This window comes from Nematostella vectensis, chromosome 14, assembly GCF_932526225.1.
Source record: "Nematostella vectensis chromosome 14, jaNemVect1.1, whole genome shotgun sequence".
NCBI classification, from domain to species: Eukaryota; Metazoa; Cnidaria; class Anthozoa; order Actiniaria; family Edwardsiidae; genus Nematostella; species Nematostella vectensis.
In genome coordinates, this window is record NC_064047.1 from 1537430 (window position 1) to 1562233 (window position 24804).

The following is a 24804-nucleotide window of genomic DNA, read 5'->3' on the forward strand; positions in this document are numbered from 1 at the left end:
GTTTCTTACAACAAATAAAAGTATGTATGCTTGCCTTTTTAAAGACCTGGCAGCCACTTTTTACTGTCGCTGCTATAAAAATGATGATAATGAAATTTGATTTTACTTCAAGAATTCCATTCTCTATACAATACTCCTTTTATATCATCTATGTTTTATAGGGGTCAAATGCAAAATATTATAAATGTGTTTAACTTTACTTTTGAGATCGTTACTTTGTTTGATTTCTTTTCTTTTTGCATCGTTGAAGAGCAGCCAGTTGGTGTGGTGGGAAAATATGTGTTCGGTTTTTTTCCGGAAATACTCCGGTAGAGGTTCGGCTTCTCTATTTTTTGTTCGGAAATAGCCGACAGCTGTACGCCCGCGATTGATACCGCTGACAACAGAGAAAGAAAATCAAGATGGCGGGAGCAAAGTTCGAATATGATGAAAAGGGGACAACGTTTTATTACTTCCTCATCTCGTTTTACGCCCTTGTTCTAATACCTCTTACGTATTATGTATGGAATAACATTAAAAACACAGGTGAGTAAAAAATATGATAAAAATAGGGTATTTCTTAACCGAGAAACTTGTTCGACCGCAACTTATAAAGCGACGTGTCACTTGATGTCAGGTCGCTTTTCCCCTTTCTCTTCCGCTACCCAAAATCTCCTTTGTTGCCTGTCTTATTTTGATTATTTTATTCGAGAAGAAGATAAAAAGAAGACGAAACGGGAATGTAATTGCCCGCCATGCCAAGAAAAACGCCATCATATAAGGAAGAGGGAGCCAAAAACAAAGACGCTAAAGTATTTAAGGTAAAATGCCGGTTAATTTATACACAATAGTTGCGATTACTGTTTTAAGCGAAATTTTGTGGGTTTTTTTTATATTTGATATTATGAACTAATTTTCGTGTTTATAAAACAACCATGTTTTCGTTTGTTTATTTTTAAATTTGATTGTCCATTATGTTATTCATGTCAGATTTGTGAGTTAATTATCACTCGGTACGGTTACAAATGCACAGTTGATGGGGATGTACACATTGCAATAAACTAACATCTGCTTTTTTTATTTCTACTCATAATATTGCCAAAGAGCTGATTATTTTTGTTATTCACAGTATACACCTATTTAAAAACGGAGTGTCTAGATATCCGAGGGCTGGGAACGCATACCCAAATATATATATATATATATATATATACCCAGCAACTTTTATAGTTTTGTAAAAATAGCCATATGAATCATAATTATCAATCCAAAACCATGTGTTATTGTAAAGAAATGAAAGGCAATTCTGATGAACAAAGTGTTTGTTATTTAGAGCGATTCGCAAAGACTGGGCACACCATTCAAGTCGACACTTGGGAAAAAAAACCTAATGGGAGCAATTGTTAACACACCACGTACCTGACAGCCTTAAAATAGCAAGGAAAATTCCCCAATGAGAAGCATTATAAAGCATTTCTGAAGAGATTAAGATTCATTTTTTTCTAATTATGATCGGTAGTTATGAGCAATTTAAGGTCACTTCTAAGTTGTTAGCAATGCTATATATGTTTTGAGATTAGTAATTGTTTATTGGGTGATGCTTTAGAAATACCTGTTGAGGTATGTACAGTAGTGTTTTGACAATCGCTCCCATGTGGTTTGTATTTGCTCATTCATCCTGATTTTGAGTTCTTTGCGAATCTTTATACATTATAATTGTTCCCTAAAATTCTTATCAATGTTAGGATAATGTTTCTATATTCACAAATATTGTTTCTTGGTTGATTTTAAAAGAAATGCAAAACATGTTGGGAGTGGTGTTTTGACAATCGCTCCTGTGAGGTTCGTTCTCTTTAATTGTTTTCAAGTGTCGACTCGAATTTCTTTGTTATGGTGTACCCAGCCTTCACGAATCGCTCTAAATAACAAACTTTTCTTGCATCAGAATCGCTTTTTAACAATGCTACCTGGCTTTGAATTGATAAATATGATTTATATGGCTATTTTAAAATATATATACAAAAGTTGCCAGGTATCTAGTATTGTGGCATGCGTTACCAGCTCTCTAGACACTTCGATTTAAAAATACTGTACATGTATTGTGACCTGCAGTAAACTTCGTAAGGTGAATCAAGGTTGTTACTAACTATTGGAAGACCCAAGTATTTCTTATGCCATACTTATGTTTGGTTGCAGTATTACTGTTATTGTCATCCTATGGATAGTGTTCTTCGCTGGCGCTTATAAGATATCCCAGTTTGACCGAGACTTTGCCGAGTATGACCCATATGCAGTCTTGGAGATTGACAGGGTCAGTATTTACTTTTATGATAAGTGGTTCAACATCTACTTAATGTATTTTTTGATGGTTAAGGCACTTTTGTATGCAAAAATGACCTTCCATATCAGGATACTACATCTCATCCAGGGTGCCACATCTTATACATGGAACATTGCTGAGATCCTAGTTGGCATAACATCAAAAACAACAGATTGCATCTTTGTGTTAAATTTGTAAGCTATTAAAAGTTTATAACAGTTAAAAGCTCCATGCCAGTAGCACTCGCCACTTTGCAAAATGCGAATTCCTTCCCCATGTTGCGACTTCTATTGCTTACTACGTTCGCCACGGTGGCAAAGGCCCGTTTCCTATTCTCATGAATTTTAAATCATGATCTTTCACCTCAAAATCTTATTTCTAATGCATCAAGATAAAATACTGATGAAAATCACAAAGCAAAAAAACACAGGCCGAAGAATGGACACTCACATTTTGCGCCAGTAGCATAATATTTTCACGAAGAGGATAATTCTTGGCAATGTCCAGTTACTGTTTAATAATAGGTTACTTAATTTTTCTAAAAAAAGATCGGCATATTTCACGAGATTTTGTGATTTGGTTGCAAAATCATGTTCGATTTTGCAAAAAATGTCAAAAACACATTTCTCAGAGAATTTGATTAAACATTACAACAAGACAAAACTGTACAAATCAAGAATCATAAGTTCTTGATCTTGGTCTTCGTCAGAAAGCAAAATGAAAAGGGTATTGAATTTTGCAATATTAAAGTTCGTAGATATAGGATTCCATAGGGCTTAAATGTCGCGAAATTAGAGACCAATAAGGTATTTTTATTAAATTTGTCGCTACAACTTCTCGGTTGTGTATAATTCCCCATCAGTGTGGCTAATTCCTTTGGCTTAAAATTAGCCACAATGGCTTGTGCCCTTAAAGATCCTAGCGCACATGGAGAAAAGTGTGATTTTTATATGCTGAAAGAGGTACCCTTCTCAGAACTTTGCCTTGGTGGAAGTGCGTACCACACTGAAACATTATTTCATCACTAATCTTTAATTTGTGTTTGATCAATTAAACAAAAATTAATGATAGAAATATATTTTTCCCCCTAAAAGGTGTTTTGAAAACCCATGGGTGTCTTAGGCATTGGATTACATATCTATCATTAGTTATATATGTATTTATTTGTTGTTTAGGGAGCAAGTGTTGCTGAAATTCGTCGTCAATACAGAAGTCTCAGTAAAAAATACCATCCAGACAAAGAGACTGGTGACCCCAGGAAGTTTATGAGAATTGCAAAGGCCTATGAAGCGTAAGTATATGGGGCACAATTAATATAACTAGAAAACTACAGACAATCTGTACTAGAAAAAGTTTATGAGAATTGCAAAGGCCTATGAAGCGTAAGTATATGGGGCACAATTAATATAACTAGAAAACTACAGACAATCTGTACTAGAAAAAGTTTATGAGAATTGCAAAGGCCTATGAAGCGTAAGTATATGGGACACAATTAATATAACTAGAAAACTACAGACAATCTTTACTAGAAAAAGTAGGTGTAGTGTAGACAAGCTATAAATCAACACAAGGTTGAAAAAGGTTTGTATATGCCTCTGTGAAACAGAGTACAGCTGCAATGATGTTTTCAGCATTATTTCTTCGTCGAAGCTAGGTGTACCACATACTTGTTCAAACTTGTGTTGATTTATAGCTTTAGTATATGCATCTTGATGAGGTAGTAGGGCAGGTACAGCAGCTAACTCAAAGTAGCAAGGTGCAGCAAAGGTAACCTCCTCCCTTTGCCTGGACAAAAAAAGCTCTCATAATATTTCTTCATTCCCCTTAGCAAAAAGTTCGTACAGATGCATGAGCTCGATCACAAAATGCAATTAATTTTTTTAACTGTACAGTATTTTTTTTCAACTGTACAGTACCTAGTTAAAGTTGTTAGAAGATATAGTTCCCATCTGAGTGCAAGTTCTCCATTTAGAGTTTAATAAAATTGTTTGGGTTTTTATGTTAAAAAATTTGTAATATTTTGATATATTGCATATTCATAATTTTTTTTTTTTTGCGCTCCTTGTTTGATAGTGTTAGTGACTTTAATAAAGTTGATTACTGTACTGATGATCATTTCAGGTTAACAAATGAGGAGTCTAGAAAGAATTGGGAAGAGCATGGGAACCCTGATGGTCCAGGAGGTGTGTTTTGCCAGAATTATAATGACAATAAAATAAAATATAACTCTATATGCTCTATCAGAATTATAATGATAATCAAATAAAATATATTTCTATAGGCTCCATCAGAATTATAACGACAATCGAATAAAATATAACTCTATATGCTCTATCAGAATTATAATGATAATCAAATAAAATATATTTCTATATGCTCCATCAGAATTCTGATGATAATCAAATAACGTAAAACTCTTATGCTTTGTCAGAATTATAATGACATCCAAATTAAATATAACACATAACACTTAGTCATTACAACAACAGTAATATGAATAAAAAGCAACAACATCATCAGAAGCAACAACAACTTTAAACAAAAGTCAACAGCAACAAACATAAGCAGAAAAACAGACCATTCAAAACTATATTGATGAACAAAGCAACAATATCAACAACTACATCAGCTTACATTTTTTGTTCACTTTCCAAACATACAATACTACATAGCTTTCTTCTGTTTTTTTTTTTTCTCTTCTCCATTATATCAGGAGTTTACTTAGCTTTGTTGCATCTCTGTTCTTTAACGTTTTTATTTTACTAACATGTTAAAGAATACAGGCACAATATGGCTTAAGTGAACTGTTTAGAGCGAACACTTCCCATGATCTGGGGTTCTGTTATTCATGAAAAACGTTTTATCCAGACAGAGTTTTAAAATGTGGCTGCATCACTTAGAAACAACCAGCTGCGTAAATCTTATGACTTTTATTCTTCTTAGCTACTAGCTTTGGCATTGCCCTTCCATCTTGGCTTGTCAGCAAGGAGAATTCTATGTGGGTATGTACTGTATTACACAGTATGTAGCTTAGACAACCAGTGCAATATTCTTAGAGAGAAACATGCACTGATGTAGGGATCAGCATTGTTGTGATGATTACACAATTTGTTTGATAATGAGGAGTGTTGGATAGAACATGTTGTGTTTATGATCAAAGGTTCCGCATGCATTTTGCACTAGCAGAGAACAACTTAGCAAAGAAAGGTGTTACATTATCACACACAAAAATCTTTCCAAAAGTTTATTTTATTTTATTTTTAATTTGTGGCAGGTTCTAGCAGCATATGGACTGGCATTTATGATCATTCTTCCTATATCAGTGGTAGGTTACTTATTCACTATCATTTCCTGCTGGCATGGAATAATTCCCTTTTTTTTGCAAGACTTCTCTTGAGAAAAATATTTTATGAGTGGAAAAATTCCAAATCTTCACTCAAACAGCATAAGCCATTAATTAAACTGCTTTAGAAAGAAACTACATCAAGCATCCCTTCCCAAATTTCCTATGAGTCCAGAGTTTTATGTTTTCCTTGTATATCTACTGTAATACCAGGGCTTCTGGAATTACGCACTTCTGCGGAAGCTGATAAATAAAAATAATTACATAGTACTTATATTAATTTGGGCTTCAGATGATGTTATTGGATGCAGTTATTGCAGATGCAATAACTGCAATAATTTTTAAATAAATGCAATAATTTTTCATCCATGTTTTGTGCCATACTCTTGAGTTAAGCATTGTATTGTTTTATTTTCGGTATCACATAATTATTTTCCATGTCCATCCTGTATCATCATCTTCTCTTATCTATCTAGGGCACTTGGTGGTACAAGTCAATTCAGTACAGCTGTGACCAAATCTTGCTGGATACTACCCAACTTTACTACTACTTCTTCCACAAGACACCTGCCATGCAAATAAAACGTGAGAGCTTACTCCTCTGTAGGTTAAGTGTAAAAATTATGGTATGGGGTTGTCTGGAAAATGCTAATGGAATCTAAAATGCCTGCCAACCTCAACTATATTGTTGTACTACACTCTTCAAGTGCATTGTGTGTTATTGTGCTTTGTTGACCTTTTTTAATGAAATTTCCAGGAATTCTTATGATTTTGGCTGGCTCATTAGAGTTCGAGAAGGGTCACAATGGAGAAGTGCAAGAGAGAGTCACTGACAATATTGAGATCCCTCAGGTACCATATGCATATAATAGAAAAGGGATAATGTCTGCTGCTCAGGGGCAAGTGTGTTAAGTCAGTTGTACAGGGCTCCACTTCTCAGGCCAGAATAGCTCAGTGGTACAGGACTTTGCTTCTTAGGCAAGAATAGCTCATTGGTACAGTACTTCACTTCCCAGGCCAAAATAGCTTTGTGGTACAGGGCCTTACTTCTCAGGCCAGAATAGCTCAGTGGTACAGGGCTTTGCTTCTCAGGCCAAAGGCTCCTCAAATCCAGCTTAGGACAGCATTGGATTTTTTATTTGGGTCTCTACTTGCATGACTGTGATACAGCTATACTGTAGACCTGCCTCTGATGTTACTAAAACACATACTTTGGCGGATGCGGAATCTGCCGCATCAAGAACAGTTAAGGGGCCAATTTATTACCAAGCTCCTGTTTTCTGAGACTTGGCCCTCTGGTACTACAGTAAATCATGTAATGTTTCTCTAATGCATTTTAGCTGATGCGGGATCTGCCAAATCTTGGTGACAAGAATAAGGAGCCGCCCCTCTGTTACCCATACAGCATCAAGGCGCGGTCCCTTATACACGCCCATCTGGGCCGCATGGAGCTGCCCCCTGAAACACTTAAGCAAGGTGAGTACAGTGTGGTCACTTAAGCAAGGTGAGTACTGTGTGGTCACTTAAGCAAGGTGAGTACTGTGTGGTCACTTAAGCAAGGTGAGTACAGTGTGGTTATGGTGGATATGGTAAAGCCCCTAACCCAGGTGAGTACAGTGTGGTTATGGTGAAGATGGTGAAGGCCTGTACCCAGGTGAATACAGTGTGGTTATGGTGAAGATGGTGAAGGCCCGTACCCAGGTGAGTACAGTGTGGTTATGGTGAAAATGGTGAAGGCCCGTACCCAGGTGAGTACATTGTGGTTATGGTGAAGGCCCTTACCCAGGTGAGTACAGTGTGGTTATGGTGAAGATGGTGAAGGCCCGTACCTAGGTGAGTACAGTGTGGTTATGGTGAAGGCCCTTACTCAGGTGAGTACAGTGTGGTTATGGTGAAGATGGTGAAGGCCCGTACCCAGGTGAGTACATTGTGGTTATGGTGAAGGCCCTTACTCAGGTGAGTACAGTGTGGTTATGGTGAAGATGGTGAAGGCCCGTACCCAGGTGAGTACAGTGTGGTTATGGTGAAGGCCCATACTCAGGTGAGTACAGTGTGGTTATGGTGAAGGCCCTTACCCAGGTGAGTACATTGTGGTTATGGTGAAGATGGTGAAGGCCCGTACACAGGGGGTGCGCACACCCCCCCCCCCCCCCCACCTTGGCGCCATGTGGGTCAACCTGGGTACGCACCTGGTTGGTGGATAATAAGTGGTATGGTTCCTTATACACGCCAATTCTTGAGTGCATTGAGCTAATGTTCCTCCCACGATACACACGAACAAGTTTATATGATTATGATGAAGTTTTTGGATGATAAGGGGTGTGACTCCTTATACCTGCCCATCTTGGGTGTGTTGATGTAAATTCACCTCCCACAATAAACTCAAGCTAGGTGTGTATGATTATGATGAAGTTTTTGGATGATAAGGGTGTGGTTTCTTATACCTGCCCATCTTGGGTAGTAGCTCCCACAAATTCACTTAAGTAAGGAACTGTATGATAATGATGAAGACGGTGGTGATATTGTAGAAGAGTCAAGAAGTGTATAGACTCTATTAAATCACTTTAACACCCAATTAATTCTAATAATAATCAAATTTTGTTAATGTTATGGGCTTGAGCCCTGTTACAGTAGAGTAGGTAGTGGTGACTACCTATATTAAGGTTTCTGCTGCTAATGATCATGATCATTGTATTTTACTTTCCTGTTGCAGATTTGCACTTGATTCTAAAGAAAGGCCCTATGCTAATTCAAGAAATGATCAACTGTGTAGCTCAGCTTATAGCCATGGCTAAAGCTGGCAGAAGTAAGTTGTTTTAGTATACAAGCAAATGCAAAGAGACAAAGACATTAAAGTGTTTTAGTGTTAGATAAGCTAAAGTGTATTCCACAGATTAAAAACAACAACAAACAAACAAACAGTCTAACACTGCATGTCAGTCATGTTTTGTTTGTGCAGCTTCTAACATGCCTCGGCTTGATACTGTGGATTGTTTGCTCTTTGATACATAAACTTGCTCAAGGGCGTTGGATAACACACCATGTTGTTTTGTTTGTGCAGCTTCTAACATGCCTTGACTTGATACTGTGGATTGTTTGCTCTTTGATACATAAACTTGCTCAAGGGCGTTGGATAACACACCATGTTGTTTTGTTTGTGCAGCTTCTAACATGCCTCGGCTTGATACTGTGGATTGTTTGCTCTTTGATACATAAACTTGCTCAAGGGCGTTGGATAACACACCATGTTGTTTTGTTTGTGCAGCTTCTAACATGCCTCGGCTTGATACTGTGGATTGTTTGCTTTTTGATACATAAACTTGCTCAAGGGCGTTGGATAACACACCATGTTGTTTTGTTTGTGCAGCTTCTAACATGCCTCGGCTAGATACTGTGGATTGTTTGCTCTTTGATACATAAACTTGCTCAAGAGCGTTGGATAACACACCATGTTGTTTTGTTTGTGCAGCTTCTAACATGCCTCGGCTAGATACTGTGGATTGTTTGTTTTTTGATACATAAACTTGCTCAAGGGCGTTGGATAACACACCATGTTGTTTTGTTTGTGCAGCTTCTAACATGCCTCGGCTAGATACTGTGGATTGTTTGCTCTTTGATACATAAACTTGCTCAAGGGCGTTGGATAACACACCATGTTGTTTTGTTTGTGCAGCTTCTAACATGCCTCGGCTAGATACTGTGGATTGTTTGCTCTTTGATACATAAACTTGCTCAAGGGCGTTGGATAACACACCATGTTGTTTTGTTTGTGCAGCTTCTAACATGCCTCGGCTGGATACTGTGGATTGTTTGCTTTTTGATACATAAACTTGCTCAAGGGCGTTGGATAACACACCATGTTGTTTTGTTTGTGCAGCTTCTAACATGCCTCGGCTGGATACTGTGGATTGTTTGCTTTTTGATACATAAACTTGCTCAAGGGCGTTGGATAACACACCATGTTGTTTTGTTTGTGCAGCTTCTAACATGCCTCGGCTGGATACTGTGGATTGTTTGCTTTTTGATACATAAACTTGCTCAAGGGCGTTGGATAACACACCATGTTGTTCTGTTTGTGCAGCTTCTAACATGCCTCGGCTGGATACTGTGGAGAATGTCATGAAGGTCTGTCCAATGCTTGTGCAAGGGCTGTGGGATAACAAGTCTCCACTTCTGCAGCTGCCACATCTCAATCAAGAAAATCTACGCCACTTCACCACTAAAAAGGTATTTAAGAAAGTAAAAGTATTTGTCTCTGGATAAAATAACTCTTTTTACATTGTATCAATTTAAAATTGTATAAAATTAATCAAAATAAATTTTATCGTTTGGTCTCCTTTGCTTTCTTGATGTTATTCTGTTTTGGTTTTTATGATTCTATTCTATATTACGTCCCTCCTTAAAGTTTTTACAAAGCGTTTTTTACCATTTGAGTTGATAAAGATCAAAAGCCTGATCGCTGTACAACATGTAGGCCACAAAGAGGCCATTAAAGTGAACTATCGAAAATGTTTTTTTGATTACTGCTGCATTGTTTGATGAAATATTTTTTTCAGGAACGTTTCTCAGTTTTTCCCAGGGGGCATTCCCAAAGCTGTATATAATAAAAAGTACTTTCAAAGTACTTTTGAATCAACACTATGGAGTTTATATATATATTTTTCCATTTCAGAGAAATATCCGCTCCATTAGGCAACTTATTTCTATGAGGGAAGATGAGAGAAGGTGAGAAATGTTACTTTGAATAACACTTTGTTTAGTAGGCTTGACAAAAGTTTGAAATTTGTAGAAATATTATGCAAATATATTGTATATACTATTACATTTCACTTGTATAAAACATACAATGATAGAAATGAGTGGCACGTCTTTAAGCATTAGAGGCCTGCTTTATCAGGTCTAAATACTTATTTTTCTGCACTGCACACTGTGACAATAATTTTTAACATATTGTGTGCTCTGTTTAGGGCATTGCTGCGAGGTCTAGGAGAAGAAGAATATCAGGATATTATCAATGTGTGCTGGATGCTTCCATCTGTTGAGATGTCCGTACGGGCACATGGTATGTACATTGTTTTAATTTTTTCAATTAAGGTAACTATTCGAATAAGAGCCCCCTCCCCAATAAGCGTCCCCCCTCTTATCCCCTATAAAAATCTTATCAAATGCACCACTTGAACGTTTTAAATTTAGCTCACATTGACATGCCAACTTCGATTTCTTTATCCAAATAAGCGCAAGTGTCCATTCAGAAGCTGGTATTTTTGCTGAAATGAAATAAGCCCCCCTCCCCAATAAGCCCCCCTCCCCAATAAGCCCCCCCTCCCCAATAAGCCCCCTCCCCAATAAGCCCCCCTCCCCAATAAGCCCCCCCTCCCCAATAAGCCCCCCTCCCCAATAAGCCCCCCTCCCCAATAAGCCCCCCCTCCCCAATAAGCCCCCCTCCATAATAAGCCCCCCTCCACAATAAGCCCCCCTCCCCAATAAGCGCCCTAAAGACGTGATAAATTTACATGCCACTTGTGCGTGTTAATGCACCATTTGTTGAAGTATAAATATGGGCATCTGGCTGGCGGTACAGACTGAGTCTGTCAATCACATGTCCATCACATGTCCATCAAGCTGCCGTCAACTAGGATTTATTTACATACAATAGGCCTAGGCACGATTTGTTTTCACACAGGCAATCTTATTTTTCAATCTTTCATCTCTATTTGTCAATAATAGATCATATGCACTGAAGGTTGATTATATATCAGTCTCAGCATTTTGTTCTTGTTTTTTTTTCCAGTTCTTGATGATACTGAAGACAAAACGTTAATCACAGTAGGAGATATTGTGACTATATCAACCACGCTCAAGCGCCGGGTTTTAGGGGTAAGGCTATCTACATCCCATAGACAATAATATCAACCAAGCTAAAGCGCCAGACTTTAGGGGTAAGGTTACCTACATCCCATAGACAATATAGCAACCACGCTCAAGCGCCGGGTTTAGGGGTAAGGTTACCTACATCCTATAGACAATATATGAACCACGCTCAAGCGCCGGGTTTAGGGGTAAGGCTACCTACATCCCATAGACAATATATCAACCACGCTCAAGCGCCTGGTTTAGGGGTAAGGCTACCTACATCCCATAGACAATATATCAACCACGCTCAAGCGCCTGGTTTAGGGGTAAGGTTACCTACATCCCATAGACAATATATCAACCACGCTCAAGCGTCGGGCTTAGGGGTAAGGTTACCTACATCCCATAGACAATATATGAACCACGCTCAAGCGCCTGGTTTAGGGGTAAGGTTACCTACATCCCATAGACAATATATCAACCACGCTTAAGCACCGGGTTTTAGGGGTAAGGCTACCTACATCCCATAGACAATATATCAACCACGCTCAAGCGCCTGGTTTAGGGGTAAGGCTACCTACATCCCATAGAGAATATATCAACCACGCTCAAGCGCCTGGTTTAGGGGTAAGGTTACCTACATCCCATAGACAATATATCAACCACGCTCAAGCGTCGGGCTTAGGGGTAAGGTTACCTACATCCCATAGACAATATATGAACCACGCTCAAGCGCCTGGTTTAGGGGTAAGGTTACCTACATCCCATAGACAATATATCAACCACGCTTAAGCACCGGGTTTTAGGGGTAAGGCTACCTACATCCCATAGACAATATATCAACCACGCTCAAGCGCCTGGTTTAGGGGTAAGGTTACCTACATACCATAGACAATATATGAACCACGCTCAAGCGCCGGGTTTAAGGGTAAGGCTACCTACATTCAGTACAATGCCTTTTTGTGCATTTCCTTTGACCACAAATAACATGACCTAGTGGGCTGAGGGGCGTGGGCACTTTCCGAATACAAGATTGGCCTGCAGTTACGCTGTATTTTTACCACATTTACCACTTATTCTCTTTTTAAGGGTTAAATAGACTGTAAAATTACTCATATCTAACGTTTGAATATTGAATATTCTAAGGGGTTTGGAAGTGTGAGCATAATGCACCTGTTTTGTAGGAGGCACAGGAATGGGTTTTGAGGGTGGTACAGACATAGGATCACTGCGGGCTTATCTTGTATTCCAAAGGTGACCACACCCCTCAGCCCACCAGGTCGTGCTATTTGTGATCAAACTACATATATACTTTTGTGTTAGGTCCCTTGAAGTCTACTGTGTGTTATGTTGGTGTACTGTATGCCCAAAGTCACACTACATTCCGCCCTCGGCAGTTCCATCATTTTCCTATGGTCTCTTATTAATAATGCAAAAAGTTCAAGTGTAGGAAAAGACCGTACAAGCAGCAGTGTTGATTAAAACTATATCGTGTTTTGTAGGAGTTTTTTGATGACGAGGAAGCGGAGCCACCGACGGAGGAGCAAACAGAAACAAGACCAGAGGATAAGGTAAAAATCTTTAGAAAATATGGCCTCAGGCTCTTCCCTTACTAAGGAAGGCCCATCACGCCGCCATTTTACTGTATGCTTCCACACAGTTGCAAGTCACACAAAGCATCCATTACCATCCACTAATTTAAGCTAGTGGCCAATATATTTTCAATCAAATGTCATTAACGTATAAGACTTCATTCGTAGATTGTTATTTTGAAATTTCCCTGTAAATAAGCCATTGTATTTTCAATTTTAAACAATAAAACAGGAGTGATTGATATCGATATTCTTTAACTCGTCTTAACACTTCTGACTATCGCACGAACAATCACACTGGGCTTTGTTTCGATATTCGTTTTCTAGAATCATACCTTTTTGAGACGGGGTTCGACTTTTCCATTTTTCCATTTGCTTTATCATGGCTGAGTTGGGTGTGTTGTAATGCCGTATTACTCGTATGTTTCGTATTACTTATTCATCCTTATTGGCACTTGTTTGTAGGATTCGCCCAAGCCACAGAAAGTCTGGCTTAAGAACAAGAAAAAGGGGAAGAAAGCGAAACCCAACAAGCAGCAAGTGAAAAAGAAACCGGCTAAACCAGTACAGAAAAAGAAAGATGGAGAGGTAAGGAACTGGTTTAATGTCTTATCGACTTTAGAAGAAGATTGTTACTGTAATCATACTTAGTTGAGAGAGACTACTACCTAAGCTGTAGTTAAGAAAACGACTATTGTAGAAAGGTATGAACGGACACGGAGAGGATAGAGAACAGCTAGAGAAAAGGGATGGTTAGTATAAGATGTATAAGATGTAAGAAACCAGCTAGAACAGAGGAAAATATTTCTCAATGAAAGAAGCACAATCAAGAAGGTGGGGGTTACCAATATATAAAGATATGCCTGAAGGTATAGTTTAAGGATTCTAGTTCCAATTTCCTCTAAAATACCAGTCCGAAGTGAAGATGACGGCCCTCCCCAAACCCCCCCCCCCTAGTCCTGTTAATTTTACACCTCTACCTAAGATGAAAAAGGGATTAGGAATCGCTGTACATTTTAACCATAAACAACTTGAGTCACTTATTGTGTACTTAAGTCGCCATTCTTTCGGAAATTGTCTTGTAGAAAGACGAGAAGGAAGACGAGAAGAAAGAAAACGACGACAAAAACAACGATAGTGACGATGGTGAAGAAGGTGACGAGGAGAAAGATGATAAGATTGACTCTGGTGAGGAGGACAGCGGAGACGAGGGAAGGTGCGTGGGCTGTCCCCACTAGGACTTCATGTCGTGCTCGCGACTATAGAGGCTTTAAGATTCCATGAACAACTAAGGAACCAAATTGGTTGACAACAGAAAACCGTTAGTGTTAAATTTTGGGCTGTTTCTTCATTATATATTTCTTAGGACTTCAGTGTAAAAAAAAAAGACTTCAAACCGCTTAATAAAATATGTTGAGATGAGCTTAATTTATAGTTTTTTTTAACTTATTAGAGGATCTCTTTTGCCATCAGTGGAAAAACAAGTGCTCCACCCCTTACTAATTTATTTGATTTGTTTCCAGTGGACCTGGCGATAGCGATGGAGAGAACGACAAGACAGAAAGCAACACCAAGTCCCCCGAGGAGGACGAGGAGGAATGGGAACGACTGCAAGCTGACGTCAAGAATATTGAAAGTGTCCTGGAAACAAAATCCAAAGAGACCTATCCCGTACACGCTCCATACTTTCCGCTGGTAAGACAGGAAGATTAGGGGGATAGGGGTGGTAAGACAGGAAGATTAGGGCGATAGGGGTGGTAAGATAGGAAGATTAGGGGGATAGGGGTGGTAAGATAGGAAGATTAGGGGGATAGGGGTGGTAAGACAGGAAGATTAGGGGGATAGGGGTGGTAAGACAGGAAGGTTAGGGGGACAGGGGTGGTAAGATAGGAAGATTAGGGGGATAGGGGTGGTAAGACAGGAAGATTAGGTGGATAGGGGTGGTAAGACAGGAAGATTAGGTGGATAGGGGTGGTAAGATAGGAAGATTAGGAGGATAGGGGTGGCAAGACAGGAAGATTAGGGGGATAGGGGTGGTAAGATAGGAATATTAGGGGGATAGGGGTGGTAAGATAGGAAGATTAGGGGGATAGGGGTGGCAAGACAGGAAGATTAGGTGGATAAGGGTGGTAAGATAGGAATATTAGGGGGATAGGGGTGGTAAGATAGGAATATTAGGGGGATAGGGGTGGTAAGATAGGAAGATTAGGGGGATAGGGGTGGTAAGATAGGAAGATTAGGAGGATAGGGGTGGCAAGACAGGAAGATTAGGGGGATAGGGGTGGTAAGATAGGAATATTAGGGGGATAGGGGTGGTAAGATAGGAATATTAGGGGGATAGGGGTGGCAAGACAGGAAGATTAGGTGGATAGGGGTGGTAAGATAGGAAGATTAGGGGGATAGGGGTGGTAAGATAGGAATATTAGGGGGATAGGGGTGGCAAGACAGGAAGATTAGGTGGATAGGGGTGGTAAGATAGGAAGATTAGGTGGATAAGGGTGGTAAGATAGGAATATTAGGGGGATAGGGGTGGTAAGATAGGAATATTAGGGGGATAGGGGTGGTAAGATAGGAAGATTAGGTGGATAGGGGTGGTAAGATAGGAAGATTAGGAGGATAGGGGTGGCAAGACAGGAAGATTAGGGGGATAGGGGTGGTAAGATAGGAATATTAGGGGGATAGGGGTGGTAAGATAGGAAGATTAGGGGATAGGGGTGGTAAGACAGGAAGATTAGGGGGATAGGGGTGGTAAGATAGGAAGATTAGGGGGATAGGGGTGGTAAGATAGGAAGATTAGGGGGATAGGGGTGGTAAGACAGGAAGATTAGGGGGATAGGGGTGGTAAGACAGGAAGATTAGGGGGATAGGGGTGGTAAGATAGGAAGATTAGGGGGATAGGGGTTGTTCAGACAGGAAGATTAGGGCGATAGGGGTGGTAAGACAGGAAGATTAGGTGGATAGGGGTGGTAAGACAGGAAGGTTAGGGGGATAGGGGTGGTAAGATAGGAAGATTAGGGGGATAGGGGTGGTAAGACAGGAAGGTTAGGGGGATAGGGGTGGTAAGATAGAAAGATTAGGGGGGTAGGGGTGGTAAGATAGGAAGATTAGGGGGGATAGGGGTGGTAAGATAGGAAGATTAGGGGGATAGGGGTGGTAAGACAGGAAGGTTAGGGAGATAGGGGTGGTAAGATATGAAGATTAGGAGGATAGGGTGGTAAGACAGGAAGATTAGGGGGATAGCGGTGGTAAGACAGGAAGATTAGGGGGATATGGGTGGTAAGACAGGAAGATTAGGTGGATAGGGTTGGTAAGTAAAACCGGAGAGATTGAGGGAATTTTTTCACAGTCCCCCTGTTATTCCATCCAATCAGACTTGCGGATACCTTTCCATTGTTTTCTCCCCGTTTAAAGACTTTCATAATTAAACATAATTATAGCAAATTTTGTTAATTTTTACACTGAACATTTCGCTATGGTAATGCGAAGTATTAACGTGGAAATTTTCGCACACAGCAGAACTAAAACTACTTGCATTGTTTTGCGCGTTGCAATTTCCGCACAAGAAAGCGCTGTAGCGCAAATTCGACAGTTGAGAGTATAAGATTTGTTTGATATTTCGTCTATCAATCATCTCGTCATGGAGAATTCGCTTTTACCTTGTGCTATTTATTATGTCAACGGAACATCACCCACAGTTTTGTTGCCCACTTGTTGAAATATTCTCGTAGTAGAAAATGAAATTTACAGAGACCTGATTTATATGCCTAGACAGGGCGCTCAGTTTTAACAATTTTGCTCACTTCAAACAGTTCAAACGGAAATAACGAATAAAAAGAAAATACAATATCTTTTTTGAGGACCTTGTAAGGCAGGGTTTTTTCAATTGCTGGCATCTCTGGGTAAATGCAAATCTCGAATTCTCGCAGGTTTGATCCTAAATTACTGTAGGGAGCGTCTGTTCGTTATTTTAGGCGTTGCACTGTTTTGTTTGCGGGACTAATTCTGAAAATTTGCGTGACAGGAGAAGCAGGAGTGGTGGTGGATATACGTGACAGATCGACGGAAAACAGCACTCATTACGCCTCCTTCGCAAGTCTGCACGCTTAGAGACGAGGAAGAGGTGAGCTATATTTACTCTTGCAGTAACTTTTGTGGCGGGAGGGGGGAGGGGGTAACAGCTTTTACTTGAAGCATAGTCAGCAGACAATGCTAAAACAGTGTGAGGAAGATGTCGGAAGTATTGTTAACCTATAACAAATACACAGGTTATACAGCGGAACCCCGTTAATAACAACATCCTTGGGGGCAAACAATTGTCCTCAATCGTGTCTTTATTATGTGGGTTAGAATTCACACAAAAAATGCCCGGAGCTTTCGTTCATCAGTACACGTACTGTTACTATATACAGACAAACTTGTGCGCCTGCTTGGTCAGAGACACAGGGATGGACTGGAGTGTGGTGAAAATCGGCAAATGCGGGATAATCTTGGATTATCAAGGAACAGTTATTTGTCATTCTCAAGTAATCGAGAATCTTTTTAAAAGAAAAGAAGCATTTTCTTCGTTCAGGGCTCGGAATATTGGGATTATAGTACTGTATGTTGTCTTGTTCGATATTATTGTCCTTAATTTTCTTTCCATATTCAATATCTTACTCATGGGCCCACAGTATTCAGCCGAACCTGTCGTGGTATTTCCCCGCCCCCACCCCCCATGGATGTTTTTCTCAGATCTGCCTCGTATCTTTTCTTTGATTTTTTTTGTCAGTGTTCAGCCGAACCTGTCGTGGTATTTCCCTACCCCAGGCGCGTATGGATGTTTGTCTTAAATCTGTCTCATATTTTTTTAACCATTATTTTGTCTGTGTTGCAGGTTGAGTTAAAATTCCAAGCACCCGAGAAGCCCGGTACATACTACTACACTGTCACCCTCCGCTCAGACTCCTACCTTGACTGTGACGTACACCAAAATTTTAAGGCATGTAGCTGTGGATGTAGCAAGTACATAGAAAGACAAATAAAAAAGTCAAATATTAATTAATAAATAAATAACAGAATAAATAAGTATGTCTATTGCACCACCTTCGCAGCATAATTGGTGAATTGCAGCACGGAAATCATAGTACTGTACACAGATAAAATAAATGCATCTTGGAGTAAACTGCAAAAAAAAAAAAAAAAAAAAAAAAAAAACATAAAAGCGGTTGGTACGCGCTTGGTGCCGCTGGTAGCGCTGATCACCAGTAGCCGTGGTTGACAGTGGAGCCAACAAGGATAATGTGGCTCAGGGAAGCAATACCTCGCCATTGCTACAAATGATATCAAGTGGCGCGTTAGCTCAGTGGTACGGGCCTTGTCTCAAAAGCAAGGGGTTCGAACCTGGCTTGCATCAGTAGGATTTGTGTTAAAACCTGGTTCTCTACATTTACGACTGTTAGTCCCTCAAATAAAGGCGTTTAGCCAGAAGTCGTCCCGTTTCTAACCATACCTCGTTGACATGTAAGGGGGCGGGGGGGGGGGGGGGGGGGCTTGAAAGAACAGCTGATGACGCTGGTTCGTGTTACCATCTTCAGTGACAGAACAGTACTCGAGCAATAATAAGGAGCTTGTATCTTTACTGACGAGTGAAGTCAGTCGCATGGAGGCCCATGTCATGATCATTGTTAGAACATTGATCATGCCTCGCGATGTTAATTCGCGCTGTACAAATACTAAACATTTCATGATTGTTGCGATTGTTGTCTATCTATAGATCGTTGTCGAAGAAGCCAAAGAGTTCGAGACGAAGCAATGGGACTTCGACACCGATGAGGACAACCAGGACGGCGACATGGAAAGCGGGGACAGTGAATTTGACGACGATGACGATGACTACAGCGATTAACGGCAATAACTCTTAACAAAAGCACTACGTCCATGATATATTGCGACTTTGAATTCCACGATTAACGACTTGTAAAATGCAGTGGCTCTTTTCGGTTCAAGATCAATACACGCACATATGCGCTACAAGGAACGGAAAAATCAGTGATTGGTAATTAAATGAAACCAGTCAGTCTCCTTTAATTTTTGTTTTCTTTGCATTGTTTACGAAAAGAATTACGAAATAACAATCCAAAAGAACCCAATTCCTAAACCAAGCACGATCGTTACAAATGCCAAAGGGAGTGTAGATAAGCCGATGGGCCAAATGTTGTAATGATACATCTTATGTATCAAGACCTGGTAAAATAAAGAGCAGCAAAATTCGTGAAAGAACTCGTAAAATTTTAATAATTATGTCGAATTAGGGTGTTTTAGCGTGACGTGATGCTTACGTGACATTGCCGTGATAGATACGTGAGAGTGCCGTGACCTTATTGTTATAGTTAGGTGACAATGCTGCGACCTTGTCGTGTTGGTTACGTGACATTATCGTGACAGTTACTTGACAGTGCTGTGACCATGTCGTGATAGTTACGTGCCGTGACCGTATCGTGACATTAACTGATGATATTGTTGCCGTGACGAGTGAGGCGTGACGGTGACATGACCGTTGCGATAACCTGGCGTTACCGTTACCGCGACCGGTCTGTAACCTTAAAGACTCCAGATACGACATGTGTGACTTTGTTGCTTTGATTACATTTTTAATATTGAAGTATCTGATCACGTCTGGAAATATTATTATCCTTAGATTTTTTTATGCCTTTTCTATTGTAGGAATGTTGAAATTCACAGCCACTTAAATCTACATCTCGTTTACAGTCATTTTATGACAGTAATTTTGTCACACAAGTCGATTCCAGAGTTTTAAAGTTACCATCCTATCATCAATTAATTTATAACTTTCTTTTAGCCCATTGTTTTGTTCATCCTGTGCGACCATGCATTGTCATGCTCCTGTAGAAATGAATCATATTAAAAGACAAATAAAGTAAAGCTCGGGTGATTTTGTCGACACTTTTTCAACCTTACAGTACCTTACAGTACCCTGGCAACTGAAACACCACGTGGCCAAGAACTCACCTAACTTTTTGGCTGGCAAACTAGCGCGCGTTCAGGCTTTTAGCGAAAAAACGAAGCAACAAAAAAACAGCTTATATATCGCTTATGAATGAAGCCTTATCAAAAATTAAAAAGGGATTATTTTTATTACGATTTTGTTTTTCGTCGTTCTCTGGCGGGACGGGCGCAGTCATTTTTTGTGTTTGGTTTGGCTCTTATTTTTCACCCAAAAGGTCACGTGATCTTTTAGCACAAGTCCCCTGTTGGTATTGGCGCTGTATTATTATCTGGGTAACTTACAAAGTTAAAAGTTTGTATTTCAATATGCAGACCCAGTTCAATCATATAAATGTGAATATTTGCGCCATTCAAGGTCAATGGTCAACAAAGCACAGGTGAAGGAAATGGGCTCTAAGGCGTGGTCAGATTTAACAGTTCTGCAAGCAAATTTGTTGTAGTGGCAATCACACGTAACAATGCCACAACGGCTGCAAAGCAGCTGTGGATTTGGTTAACTCTATTAACCAAGCTGTACTCTAATCAAATGGAAATACTGGAAGCTAATTAACAAAATGGTTGCTCGTGTAAAATGTCCAGTGCGCAGATTCTGCCTGATCACGTCACGCTAATTATGCCTAGTGTATTCATTGCATTGCAAAGCGGACATTTGCTTTCTGTGCCTAAAGCGACAAATCAAATAAATTTACAAAATGTTAAGTTTATATTTCAGTACGCAGATCCTGCTTGATCTCCATAAATACAAATATTTCTGTCAAAGAACAATAATCAACAAAGCACAGGTGACAGGATTATTAACACGGGTTGGTCTATACATCTTATGGAAAGTGTTATGGTCTGTGGTACCGGTGCCACAACAAGCCAATGAACCTTTTTTTTTTTCAATTTTCCTATCGCAAGAAGCCAATAAACCTTTTTTTTTTTTTCAATCTTTCTATCGCAAGAAGGCAATAACCTTCTTTGGATAACCTTCTCTCCTATAAATTATTTTTGGCCTTAAACAATATCTTGTGCATCACTTTGTGACATTAATTAAGGCACGCCATGACTTATTTGTGTACAAGTAACATTAATGTTGACGTGCTCCCAGCCCCTTCGCCCGCATCATGGGCGTAACCATAATTTACAGGTAAAAATTACGCAAGAGGCCGATATCTTTTTATATTTCTCAGAAAAATATCCCCAAGTTACTTTTTAAAAATTCTGCGCTTTTTTTATCTTGGTATTTTTTTTAGGAGAAACCATGATGTACGTATTATTGGCTTTTTGTGTTACCCAAAACCTGCAAACAGGACCTGTTACGTATAACATGAATTCGCGTCGGTAGCTTAACGTAAAAAGCTGTGAAAGAATATCCCTAGCAATGATATTCGACAATGTTTTGGTTTATTTTACGGTAACGGCTACTGTGTTTTGCAGTTTGGTTAGATCTGTCGCCTTCTCTAAATCATTTAAAGAAGGTTGTAAAACTATATTAAGTGCTAAATGGATCTGCGCCATTTATTAATATTTCATCTCATAAAGAGCAATAAAACGTAGAGGGTCATGCGATACCATGCATAGCCTACTAGATGGCTCCAAGGTAAGACCGAATTTCCTTTTATGATAACCATAGCCTGCGTAGCTGAGAGAGAACTCGGCCTCTTCCACCTCCCTTGACCCGCTACGCAGGCTAGGATAAACTTTTTGTATTGTGATAAGGTCTTATGATATGCATGCGGTGCACCAGAACTTGTCCGTTTACATTTCGAGAGCAGGTTCGCATACTATCCAGTATCTTTTCGCTATCATTATCAGCTCAATTTTGATTTCTTTTTCCGCTTTATCTTCCTTTTTGTGCATAAAAAACTCCTCTTTTTCCCTTCCTATTCTTTGCTTTTTGTTCTTTTCTTCATTTCTTCTTTTTCCTTTTCTTTCCTTCTTTTCCTTATTCTTCTTTATCTTCGTCTTCTTCGATATCGCTATCTACATCGGTATCATGTTTATCACATTTTGCCTGTTCACTCAACAACTGTACGAGTGATTCAAATATGGTACCTTTTCGTTGTAGTATGTTTACCGTAGCAGTTCTTCTACTGCTGCTTGGAGTGACCCGTGCTGAACCAGATACAAGGCCGGTAGTCCAAGATGTCGGGCCGCTTGGTCAGTGCTTCAACTTGCCAAAACTCGACCTTCTATCTAAGCAACTTGCCCCATCTGGTGCAACAATAGCAAAATCCTTCCCTGGAAAGTGCGTCAAGACCTGGACTGGAAAAAGCCAAAGTACAAGAGATACAATCCACTTTATGAACATAAGACAAGTTTACAACTTTCTTAATACAAATGTCAAGATCGATGCAGAGTTGGCCGGTACATTCACCTTCAAGACTTCGTTGGACGCAGTCACAAACAGCATGACCGCTACGAACCAATCCATCGAAGGAACAGTTTTGCGTGTGAGTGACCACAGCATGAGTAAAACTCTAAGTAAGGATTGCCTGAATGAAGTCGACTTCAAGGACGAGTTCCTGAATGATTTTAAGAAACTCCCGAATGAAATCCCACATCCCGAAGACTCACAATCATGGAAAGACTACAGCCACTTTATCAAGACCTATGGCACCCATATCGTCACAGGGATCACATACGGTGCAAGTATCTACAGCTATGCTTTCTCAAGATCCGGTTCTGCACACACTCGAGAGGATTTCAAGATCAAGGCATGCCTTTCGTTTCTGGGTCCAGAAGCTTTGAAGTATCTGAAGGGGAATATTAACGCAAGTGTATGCGCCGGGACCACTTCTGAGGATATCGAAAAGGCTTCAAGGTTTCATATGAATGATAAGGTCGTTGTTCGCGGTGGGACAGCTGAAACGAGGGCTAAGCTTCTACACAAACGAGACCCGTCCCTGGTAGAGAAATTCCTGGAGAAAGGAAGAGAAACTCCGACTCCAGTCCAGTACAGCTTCACTTCTATCTGGAACTTGCTGAGTGGAAAGTTCTACGGCACGGAGTACCAGGCCAAAGTACGCAACCTCGAGCAGTTTTTCAAGGGATTTCTGGCCTTTGGATGCAAACAGATGGGTATTTATGACATAGTTACCACCAAGTTTGCGCTCGCCCCTTATGCATCAAAAGGAAACCCAATGTACCAATGTCTACTACTAGAACCCGGATGTAACAAAGACAGCGACTGCAGTTACCAGGCCTTCGAAGGATGCAAATGTGACGGGAAGACTTGCTTTGGTAACATGCTTGAAAGGCGTGCGGATGGCACGATTAGAAAGATAGCGTATAACTACAAAGGGTACGAATGGATAACTCAGGCACCGGGGTGTGAATACAAGTACAGGTCTTTCAAATGCAAGTGCTTAAAAAAGCCTGGATGGTCCGTTATCTGGATGAGTAATGGATTAAAAGACGAACCTGAAGACAACGAAGAGCTCAGTGGATCAGGAGAAGACGATGAAGATGTCGACTCTCATTGAAGTACCATCACCATTATGTCACCTGAATTCACAACAACATCTTAACTCCCCACAAAGACATCTACGTAGTAACAGGGCACCGCCACACCGATCTCATCCTAAAGGCAGGAGTGGCCGAAGCGGCCTCAGGTACCCACCTACCCGCACCCTACCCTATTTACAACCCGCAAGACCTCGAGTTATTGACGAAGCACCATCACCCCCATCTCATCCGCAAAAGCGTAAACGTGGCCTAAATATTTTCGAGTTCCTACAACCTAACCTATCTGCGTACCCCAGAGGCCTTGACGAAGTGATGAGGCACAACCAACCCCTTATCGCAATTAGCAAAAACCTTCAGAGTTTGTGAATGTGCTCATGTATTTCTTGTAGCTTCAGCAAATATCCTTATTTCTATGTTCCTTTATCCTTTACTGTACCATTAATTCTATTGACAGGTGACAGGTGTCAAATAAACGATAATAATTATTATCCCCGTCATCATTACTATTTTTCCTATTATGCATTATCATTACTGATCCTATCTACAGATCTATTATACCAACTCCCATGATTAAACTCGACCACAGTCCAGAATACTAACAGAACCAACAAGGTAAACCTGTGTGCAGTAAGAGAATAACATATCTTTTATCCATTGAGGTATGACGGAAACCAAGAAAACAGTCGGTTAGTGATCAGGCATTTGGGAACTTAAGCAAGGGGCGACGACGACGACTAAGACAAGGGGATGGAAAAATATGCGTTCGCAATCAGCGTTCAATTCTAGTTGCAATGGAATAAACATCACATTAGGGCCAAAAGAGCAAAAAAGCTAAATAAGGTCAGAGCGTTCCGAGGATTGACTGAGGCAGGGTGCGCAGTCATAGGAATCATACGGAAAAAAGGATCGTATTCGACGATCCTTTAATAAGAAATGACCTACTTTTTAGGAGGTGCACCCTGCGTACCTCCCCCCCCCCCCCCCCCCCCCCTGTGTACGCGCCTGATGGTGACACCCGAGTGCGACCAAAACATAAGACAACAAACGAGTTAGAAAGACACTCCCCAAAGACCAAAACATAAGACAGCATACGAGTTAGAAAGACACTCCCCAAAGACCAAAACATAAGACAACATACGAGTTAGAAAGACACTCCCCAAAGACCAAAACATAAGACAACATACGAGTAAGAAAGGCACTCCCAAAAGACCAAAACATAAGACAACATACGAGTTAGAAAGACACTCCCCAAAGACCAAAAC

The 24804-nt window shown here is 40.2% G+C and overlaps 2 protein-coding genes across 2 annotated transcripts; both read left to right on the forward strand.

Annotated features, from left to right (window-relative positions):
- Window positions 1-350: 350 nt before the first annotated feature.
- Window positions 351-20018, forward strand: LOC5518792 (translocation protein SEC63 homolog). Its single transcript, XM_048721849.1, has 22 exons — window positions 351-525; window positions 695-800; window positions 2176-2290; window positions 3475-3590; window positions 4421-4482; window positions 5243-5301; window positions 5574-5624; window positions 6119-6227; window positions 6400-6494; window positions 6983-7118; window positions 8356-8448; window positions 9724-9869; window positions 10315-10367; window positions 10610-10704; window positions 11434-11519; window positions 12998-13066; window positions 13553-13675; window positions 14173-14303; window positions 14611-14782; window positions 17109-17207; window positions 17961-18065; window positions 18840-20018. Exons 1-22 carry the CDS (start codon window positions 402-404, stop codon window positions 18969-18971), a joined length of 2277 nt encoding a protein of 758 aa, XP_048577806.1. The 5' UTR covers window positions 351-401; the 3' UTR covers window positions 18972-20018.
- A 1810-nt stretch (window positions 20019-21828) lies between these two features.
- On the forward strand, window positions 21829-24030 carry LOC5518793 (DELTA-alicitoxin-Pse2b). Its single transcript, XM_032363534.2, has 2 exons — window positions 21829-21849; window positions 22143-24030. The coding sequence occupies exon 2, from the start codon at window positions 22144-22146 to the stop codon at window positions 23557-23559; it is 1416 nt and encodes a 471-aa protein (XP_032219425.2). The 5' UTR covers window positions 21829-21849; window position 22143; the 3' UTR covers window positions 23560-24030.
- The last annotated feature ends 774 nt before the right edge of the window (window positions 24031-24804 follow it).